General features: G+C 38.1%; 1 protein-coding gene across 1 annotated transcript; it reads right to left on the bottom strand.

Annotated features, from left to right (window-relative positions):
- Positions 1-3704: 3704 nt before the first annotated feature.
- Positions 3705-5975, bottom strand: LOC140945724 (uncharacterized). The gene is made up of 4 exons (XM_073394770.1): positions 5863-5975; positions 5023-5278; positions 4823-4977; positions 3705-4197 (listed from the first exon to the last, which is right to left on the bottom strand). The coding sequence occupies exons 1-4, from the start codon at positions 5962-5964 to the stop codon at positions 3835-3837; spliced, it is 876 nt and encodes a 291-aa protein (XP_073250871.1). The 5' UTR covers positions 5965-5975; the 3' UTR covers positions 3705-3834.
- Between the last annotated feature and the right edge of the window lie 4025 nt (positions 5976-10000).

Here is a 10000-nt window from a genome sequence, read left to right as displayed (position 1 = left end):
TGTCCGCATTAATGTCCGTAATAGAGAGGTATCCGTAGCAAATGTCCGTAAAGCGGGTTTCGACTGTAATTCCAAAAACAATAAACGATGCATTTTTCTTTTTCTTCGTTTAGAGCATCCCTAAGCAGGCCCTAAAAACTGGCTTCTGCAAAACTCCCGGAACCCGCGGGTCCAGCGGGTGCTGCGGGATCACCTGGAAATAATGGACCTCATGGACCAAGGGCTCCACGTGGATACAAAGGTGAAGCAGGTCCTCCTGGAGCTCAAGGCCCCAGTGGCCCCAAGGGACCACAAGGACCCTCGGGTCAAGCTTGAAAGACGGGTGATACGGGTGCTCGAGGTCCCCCAGGTCCCGAGGGGGTTCCGGGATCGTTAGTACGTAATGGGAAACAGTGCGTTTTTCCGAAACTGGCCGACGGCAAGGACACTGTATTAAGGTAAGAGTTGAGTTGTCACCACTGTGGTGGTGCATACTTCCCAAATGATCAGACATTAAATTATTCCAGTAATCGAGTTTCTTTTTTAATTATTGTATTGAACAACATATCCATGGAGGCCTTTTGTTCAGATCATTTTGAATTATTTTTGTCCTGGCGATTCACTTCAAAGTCAGACTAAACTAAGAAAAGTAAAAATTGGTCCCGCGCGGAGTCAAACTATGCTCTTAGCACAAGCCGACAATTGAATCAATCCGATGCTGTTCAGCCAGTGTCTCTATTAGCCCATTTGACTAGACAAGGGCCAGCAGTAATGTCTTCTAGACGCATCATCCGTCTTTCTTTTTTTGATTTCGATTGCTTTAAAACCAGTTATAACATTTAGATGGACATTTCAGTGGGACTCTTTTCAGTATAAACAATTTATTAGATCTGTAGACTCCACGCGGCTTATCCTGATTCTCAGACGTCCGTAAAAGCTAAGTTAGAGGTCGCGAACGAACTCGGCCGTCTTAAAACTTGTCCAGGAGAAGTACGAATTACATGGAAATTTCTATAGCCACCTCTGTGGTAAAGTATATCTGCAACTTTTGTCCAAAAGAAGTTTAAGCAACGCATGGGAATTTCTTTAGACTCTTGGAGTAAAGTTAATGAATTTGCCATCACCTTTTTTTGCAAATGAGTATTACATGGGCATTTCTATAGACACCTCTGTGGTAAAGAATATCTGCAACGTTTATCCAAAACAAGTTTAAGCAACGCATGGAAATTTCTATAGACTCTTTGTTTGGCAGAAAATGTATAATACATATTCGTTGTTTGAGCAAATGTATGGAAATTTCTATCGATACCTGGTGGTCAAGATTATCTGCAGCTTTTGTCCAAAGCGTTACGTGGAAATTACCGTAGACGTTTTTGGCAGGGAATTTACTTCTATAAGCCATATTGCACTTTCAAGTAACTGAGATATTACAAGGAAATCTTCATACACATGCGACTTGAAAGGTTGCCAGGTTTTTAAGCAAAACATATTCATTATATGCTACATGAGGAATGATTTCTCGGATGTTATTAAGCTGTCTACCAGTGAAGTGTAAAGACGCATATGCGCATAGACGCATATATATCTTTGTTCCTGCTAAACAAGACTTCGACGAATTCTGACGCAAATCTCTTGGAGTAAACTGAATCAAATTAATACCATGGTAGTCGGTTTCATTACAATAAGAGCTTATAAGGTCTTAAGTCTTCAATGGATAAAACACAGATAGCTTTTAAACGGACTTTCCACTTTGTTGGAAAACCCGCAAACACATAGCATGCCCTGCTTTCTAATTCAGCTACTTCAGAAAATACGCAATGAACAATCGTTGCATGTAGTTGGATTATAGACTGGGGAGTTGATTCCAGGATTATTTCAAACATTCCGAACAAAGTCTCGTTAAACATTACTGTTTCACCCTCTATTTGTTCTTTACAGTTTTTTATCGACTCTCCAGGCCATACAGGGCATAGCTTCTTGAAATTCCTGAAGCACAAAATAAATGCTTTAAATCGCGTTAAAACAGGCACTAATGGTTCCACCCAAAAATAATACCTGGAATTGAGTCGATCGGCTCATCATTATATCAAAGATATGATATCGCCAAACTCGGTAAAATAGCGAACACAAGCACCACACCAAACCATGTCTTGTAATCGTTGAGGTAAAATTCCCTCAGAGTGAGTATGTCCGTGACAGGATCAGCAACAGCTAAAACATTGCCATAAAAAGAAATATAGTGCTATACCATGAATTTAACTTTGATTGTTGAATCAATGTCGTCAGACATGATGGCTAAGGTTTTTCTAACAAGCGAAGTCCTTGACTTCTATCTTGCGGATTAACTACAAACTTAAATTATGTTAAATTCCTAAACATGTGCTGAGGAATTTACCGCTACGCACTAGACCGATGAAAACGAGACTAATTCTTTTTCACATGACGTCGACCCGTACAAACATGGTTCTTAACTTATTGATCGAGATGTTATATGAATCGTTGACTTTAATAGACAGTTATCGATATTTATGAGCTGTTACATAAGTTAAGTGGATGGGATGTATCTTTTTTTCGGGTGGCTTCATACCCTGTTATTGCACGTTTATACAACGGCTGTGATCATGGGACAGCCACGCCTAAAAATCGCGCGCCACCTCAAAGGCTAGACTCAGTCAGGAAATTAATGCCATGAATTTTGAATCTTATTGGACGCCTTAATGAAGGAACTTTCAATTTTTAAATGCTTATGTGCGGCTTGAAGAAGGGGAAGTTGGAAAGAAATTCGTAACAGAGTTTTCAAGAAGGTGATATATTTTAAAATTACAGGTTTGCAGTCACATCACGAGCAAAAGCATAGTCTCCACTGGGAACTAAACTCCATCTTCAAGTAAATTCTTCGAAAAAATTCTTGATTGCCTATAATACGCCTTGTTTACCCAACAGAAACGTTTTGCAAACCATTGTTTCAAATTTCTTCTAGACATCGAAGTGGTCCCTTAATTCAAGGATCTTCCTATCCGCTCAGCTAGGAAGATTCTTCTACTAGATCATCGCGTTAGGGACAAGTATAAGCCAGAATACAGAAAACAAATCGTCAGTATTGAGGATAATCCACCTGCGAGGATCTTCCCGGTGCTAGGATCTTCCTCCCTACATGTAACTGAGCCCCTAAAAGTTGAATGTCTGTGTAGGAATTTTAATTGTCAAGATCTTCTTTATGCAAATAACGCAAGATCATAGTTTTAAAATATATCTCTGTTTTTTTTTTTTTTTGTTTTTTGTTTTGACTTTTACCATCATCAGAGAACTAACAGAAGAGAGGTAGTTTTTGCTTATTTTACTTTTAAACTTAATGAAGGTAATTTGTCGCTAAATTGGCAAATTCACAACACAAAATTTGTTTAATTTACACTTCAAACAGTAACTTCGTGTCCAACATTTTCTGTTACTGAGTAGTGTAAAAATGAATACTGTTTAAACTCCTTAAAAGTTAGAAATTTTTCGTGCAGAATTAATCTCGCCCGATGTTGAGATGAGATGATGAGATGAATATGTTTGCTGGACCATTCGTTGTCATACAAAAGAAATATACGCCATTTTGTGAGAGAGACCCTGGTCTGGCCTACTCTCTCCCCCCTCCCCTGCCCTCTCTCTCTCCCTCTTTCTCTTGCTTCTAGAGCCGAGGACGGAGAGACCCTGGGAACGAGGTTGTCCTTTCAGCTGGTTTAGCATCTTAAAATCATCACTAACAATAGCAGCGTTTTTTTAACAGGTTATTTAACAATAATTACATTTAAAGCTAGAAACCTTGTTAGGAAACATCTTAAGTTTATGAAAAATTTGAATCTGCTTTTCTTAAGCTTGTGGGGGAGGTATTTCTTCCACGAACATCCGGGACACCGAGTTCCATCCAGTTAGTGCATCAGCAGAACCGTAACCTTTGCAGTTGCCGACCCAGAATCCCACGCGCACAGTGCCTTTGTGGATTTTATCGCAGACTCCCTCGACGTGACGCGGACGGTGCAAATCTTGTAGTCTGCTGCCACTTCCATATACCATGTAAACTACAGCATCAATAGCTGCTGGAGCCGAGCACTCTGCGCCATTAAAAGTGAAATACCATCGCCTACAACAGCTGTTGCAGTTATGGAGTCGGAGTTGGCCACTCCAATAGACACGCAGACTTGTGTTGTCCGACTTCTTCTTGAAAATGCATTCCTGTTGAAAGGAAAAAGCAACAAAATTCAAGATTATCAGAGTAACCTTTTAATTTTTTTACCCACAGAGAGACAGCTCTGACAAACTTTAGAGTCTATGGATATCTTAAGTTACGACGATTCAAATTATAGTGGCGGATCCAGGGGAGGGGACCGGGTACCCCGTCCCCACTCCCCCCCCCCTCCCCCCTCTTAATTTCTAGACCAAACTGAGGCCCTAAGGACAGAAAAAGTATTTTTGGAGACCGCCACCCCCCTCCCTTATCTGAAGGTCTGGTTCCGGCACTGAATTATACCTCTTCAACAACGCTTTCGTATGGTACAGTGGGTACAAGGTGGGTTAAACTAACACTTTAATCTGTGAACAAAATCCCACGGTATTACCATTCAAAACTGCTGAGGAGTGCTTCTATGTAAAAACATTTGATTTGCAAGATTTTACTCGATAAAATTGTGAAGTTTTTGGAAGTAAAGGAAATCAGAAATAATTAAAGAAATGAGCCACGCAGGCCACTGGTTCTAATCCAGGCAAATTTGAGAACAAGACCTTCTAATGAAATTCTATCTTTTGAGATAAAACCCAGGTACTGACGAACTTTTTATTCTGAGGTCAACTTAGCTTTCACCTTGACCAATCCAGAGTCTCGGCCATCCCCCAGCTTCTTAAAAACGCACTGTTTCCAGTTACGTGCAAAAGACCCTGAAGCCCCCTTGGGGCCTGAGGGACCTTGACTTCCAGGAGGACCTGTATCACCCTTCTTCCCAGCTTGACCAGAGGGGCCTTTTGGTCCCTTGGGGCCAGGTGGACCTTGACTTCCAGGGGTACCTGTATCACCTTTGCTTCCGAGTGGGCCTGCTGGACCAGTTGACCCTGTACCTCCCTTGGGGCCTGGAAGTCCTTGTTTTCCTCGGGATCCTTCATCGCCTTTGACTCCTCGTGGACCCACAGGTCCTTCGGGTCCGTTATTCCCGGGTGATCCCGTTGTACCAGTTCGTCCCGCGGGTCCCGGGCTTCCTGGGATGCCCGGTATCCCCGGTGCGCAGAAACACGGAGAGTAACCACAAGAGCCATGTTGGGAATTCTGTTGAGGAAATTAAGGGCAGACATGAAAAAAAAAAAAAGAATCAATGTATCATTCCTTCTCTTTGATTTGGAGTTAATGCACTTGGGATGTTTGTTCTATGAAAAGCCTTTGAAATATAAGTAAATAAATAATTGACAGAAAATATATATTAATAATGATAATAGATAGATAAAAGCAGATATAAGCTAAGTACAGAAACAAAAGACGCTTGAAGGACTCTACTTTTGGCCGCTGACACTACAAGTCCATCGTTCGTTCATTGTTGAGCAACAACGCAACTACTAATGATCATTTTATTATTGTTCAATTATTCATTTCCTGTGCATTTACATTATTTGACTAGGAAACTATCCATTTCGATGATAAATTCTACCATTAACATTTATAATTAAAAGTGAAGCCTAAAACATGTCTACATATCAAAAAATAAAAGTTGAAAACGGCCCCGGATGTCAGGACATTCATTCTGACTCATACTTTCATTGATTCCATTTCATTTTATTCCGTTTCTGGCAAATGAATAATGCAATCAACGACCATTAACTGTCCCGATCATCTGAAATTTCACAAATCAAACTCACCTTGTTGCTGCTGTTTGTACTATTCGCAGAACACAAAGGGATCAGCAGTAACGGTACTATCAATAACGTAAAGGCCGATGGTATCTTCATACAGAATAGCATTATCGCACAATCAAACTGTGGGGTGAATATATTAATTGTTTAACAATAACCTCGAAGAGAACAGTATTTTTAATTCTTCTCGCTCAGGGAAAATGAATATTTTTAAGTGTATATTCGCGTATTTTGTAAGCTATACTACTCGAGGAAAACTGAAGACTACTAGTCGTAAGACAAGTAGTCTTTTATAGTTATCGAATTCTTACCCTTTCGAATTACAAAAAAAAAAAAATCAAAACACAAAGAAACAAACGGATCACCGGTTACAGGAATCAATTCTACTTTTTTCAGGTTTAAGAGATATGGAAGAACCAATACGATTATAATCATATTTTGATCAGCCAATTTCAGGTGGTTCATGAAAACAGGACGTAACACTAGTTAAAAATAATAAACTGAAAAGATGTACATCATAACAAAATCGTCCACTGCTAGTAAAATATCTTCAGTTGAAAAACAAACGCAACCGAGTGAAGAATCTAACCTGGAAGGAAATCTTCACATTGGAAAATTACATTAAGTATTTTAACAACTGAGTTTTTAGCTACTTTGCAGTAAAAGTAAATCTAGGACAACTAAAATACCAACCTTGCTTGTATGGCTGTAGTCCGGCGTCCGCGAAAAATGATGAATGGCTTAATATCTCCGATCTTTTATGTCGTTTTGTAGACACGTTTAGCATGAAAACATGTTTTTAGCACGTTCAAAGGCTTGCTAAAAATAAAATGTCAAAAAAGGCAAAATGTTCTTATTGTTTAACTCACACTGAGCTGACCAATCAAGGAGTTCGTTTAATTTGGTAAGTTGCAAGTTTGAAACATGTTTAGGGCCGGTGACGTAAAAAACATGAAAAATGACAAAAATTCTTTTAGTTATTGGATAAATCATTTCTAGATTGACCAACTGTACAACGCGTTGAAAAATATCTTTGTTTAGAAGAGTTCAGGATTTTAAGCTAAAATAAGAAAACAATCCTTGTTAGTTAGTTTATGCGTAACTTCTGAACTAAGACTGAGTCTACTAATCACAGTTTAAGTTGGTATTCAGTTTCCAAATCAAAGAAAATCCCCTCTCTTTGGACACGCTAAATTACATACTGAACAGCAGATAGCAATCACAATGTTAATTATTACTTAATTGCGACAAACGTGATCGCGTTATAGAAAAGTATGCAACCCGCTCATTATAGTTTCCTACCGGATATTTCATTTTCACTTAAACACGAATCGAATTTTGCTCGAAGAGGAGTAAGCAGCTAAAGAAATAACATATCTGAATTTCGGTTAACTGATAAGAGAAAAAATCTCGAAAAGAAGGCAAAACTTTTAAAACAACTGTAACGTTTTTTAGCAGCTGCGACAGGGCTGAGCCATAAAACTTCAAATATTTATTAATAAGTTCTCGATGCAAAACGAAGAGGCTACAATAAATTGATGTCTAGGCTTAGTTCTGGAACGACTGATTAGTTTTAGAACACACAAAAAATCGCCTTGATTTGCAAATTCAAAATATTTTTTTAACCAAATTAAGTGAGGAATTAACGTGATAAGGTTGGATCGAGAGACAACTTAATTCATAAAGCCTTTATAACACTTGTATTGGGCAGAATGGCCTGAGTAAAATAGACCTGCAGTGAGGATGACAGAAATAAATGCGATGTCAAAGACATTAAAAAAGAAGAGAAATCGGCAAAAAATACAAACGTACAAACCTACCTTGCTAAATTTTTGCCCTTCAATTTTTTCTCAACTACTTACTGGGAGGTAAAAGAAAACAAATTCTCGTACGAACGTGTTGAAGAACATTATGACTTTATTCTACCGAACGATACCATTGGCTGCTTGTCCCTACTCACTCTGCGACTCATCCAATGATATGGTGTCTTTTATTTCTGCCAAAAAAGCCTGAAAAAGAAAATTATTGCCCTTTTGTAACTTAAAAACAATTTGCAATTTCTAAAGCATTATATTGTTATAGCTTACCAGCAAACAGAAAATTAACGTCGTTTAAGATCATCGAAAGTAAACTAACATATCATTACCTTCTTTGCGGTTCTAAGCAGCTGTGTTTTGTTATTAAGCTTACCTCGGCCTTCCCTAAACATTCACTACACTGTCTTCTTTCATTAAATAACTTTGCAAATTATATTTTCTCCTTATGTTGACTACTACTGATTAATTTCCACTTCAATTTCAAGCTGACATAGACCGTTGGTCAGAAAACATTTGCCCAAGATAATAAGCTTATCGTGGTCTTCAGAATGATTCGTTAATATTCGATGAACAAAATACCTTCGTCTGGAAACAGCTGATGCGCTACGTTCTCAATTTGATTGTTCATTTTGTCTCTTATTGAAGGGCGCAAAACAAAACAGAGAAAAAAAATGGTACGTAGTAAAATCAAACCGAGTCTTAAAAAAATTCATACAATAATCAAAGACATTCGTTGGTCAAATACTCTCGTTTCTAACGTAAATACATAGAGAAATTGTAGGCGCTATTCGACTCTTGCTCGCCTTTGGCTATTGACACACCTTCTTGAATAGCAACAGCTCGCCTGGTCCTATTCCACTGAACGCCTTTGGTCAAACTTTGGTTTGAAAATAAAACTTTTTGAATGGACACAGGTGGATGGTAGTTTATTTTAGCAATACCTCTTACACCAAAAAGAGTCTCGCGCCTAAAGTACGCGGTAACTTGCAAATATAAAAACAGCTAGCGTGCGAAGGGTAGTTCCCTTTTTCCTCCGCCGAACGCCTCGCGATGTTGTTATGTTGCTTACCGCCTGTTCCCAGGGTCTAAAAAGCGTTAATTATGACAAAGTTTCAGAAGTTCATGCCATTGCCAGTCCAGCCAATTTTCATGCTGATGTAAAACTACTGTATAATTGCAGTTCTTAATATGATACAAGAAGATAAACATGAACTGGGATGGACTCATTTAAAGTACTTTTCTAAAGCTGTACATTTCTAAAGTTAAGCACTGTGGCTTTGTAGTTAACAGTTTGGCTACGTGCTGCGTGTTGTTATGTGTTGTCTCAAATTTATTGGCTTAAATAATTCTTGAACTACACCAAACTTCGAAATTTTCTTTAAGCACTGAGTAAAAAGTACATATTCTGATACAGGTTGTGGCTTACAACAAGCTTTTTATACGGCACAAGGAACAAAATATTGACTCGGTAGTCAGTGCTGAAACCACGTCTAATGTTCAAGCCTCTTCGCATCATCGTAAAAATTGCCTCTTCTCTACTCGCTTAAAGCTGCAAATTAACTTTCAAAAATTAATTCATTATCACCCCACACGATCAAAACTATAAATTGAAAAAGGAAAGATGTTAATGTTACCATGCTTCATTTATTATTATTATAGTTTTTATTTTATTTTTTTTCTTTTTGGATAACATATCATAGTGAACATAGCGCCATTGAAAGAAATTCGTGATTTTCTCATCAGATGCGCGCCGGCTTTTAAGCCACGGGGACAAAAATAGACACCGTGCGCGAGACTGCCCCTTATAACTAAAAACAAGAGCACAAAAATATAGAATTGTAAATCGTTTCCTTCTAAAATATGGTACATATTTTGTCCACCGGTTTTGTGTACGGGGTAGTACTGACAAAAGTGGCTGATCTTATTTATCTTTTTTAATTACGCTTTTAAAAGTTTTCGTAAAATTCTTAGCAAAGTATGGAATTTTTATTTTTTTAAATTTTACCTAATTGCGTGGAACAGGACAATTCAACAATATTTTTGTTTGCCTATCGTGTTTGCATAATATTTATATGTAACAAGCTAATTTAAGAAAGTCTTCCTCACAACTGGAATATTGTATAATTTTTAGGTTATCAAAGTAATATTTGCCAAATTGGCAAAATTTAACGATGTTTTACGCTACTATATTATAAAGAATAAGTTTATTTTTACCTTAAGGTAATAGACGGTAATAGAATAGATAGCGTCGATGAATGTCGTGGGCACAATACGAGCAAAGACGAAACAGGTTCTTAGATTAAACTTAATGAGTAAAGATTCCACAT

The sequence above is a fragment of the Porites lutea genome, chromosome 8 (assembly GCF_958299795.1).
Source record: "Porites lutea chromosome 8, jaPorLute2.1, whole genome shotgun sequence".
Taxonomy (NCBI): Eukaryota; Metazoa; Cnidaria; class Anthozoa; order Scleractinia; family Poritidae; genus Porites; species Porites lutea.
The sequence above is the reverse complement of the archived record's forward strand: the minus strand, read 5'-3'. Positions and strand labels throughout refer to the sequence as shown.

Coding starts and splice junctions, on each gene's coding strand:
- LOC140945724 (XM_073394770.1), bottom strand. CDS start 5,964: ATGCTATTCTGTATGAAGATACCATCGGCCTTTACGTTATTGATAGTA. Junction 5,279..5,862: donor GTACAAACAGCAGCAACAAG/GTGAGTTTGATT, acceptor TTTCCTCAACAG/AATTCCCAACATGGCTCTTG. Junction 4,198..4,822: donor GAGACTCTGGATTGGTCAAG/GTGAAAGCTAAG, acceptor TCCTTTCAACAG/GAATGCATTTTCAAGAAGAA.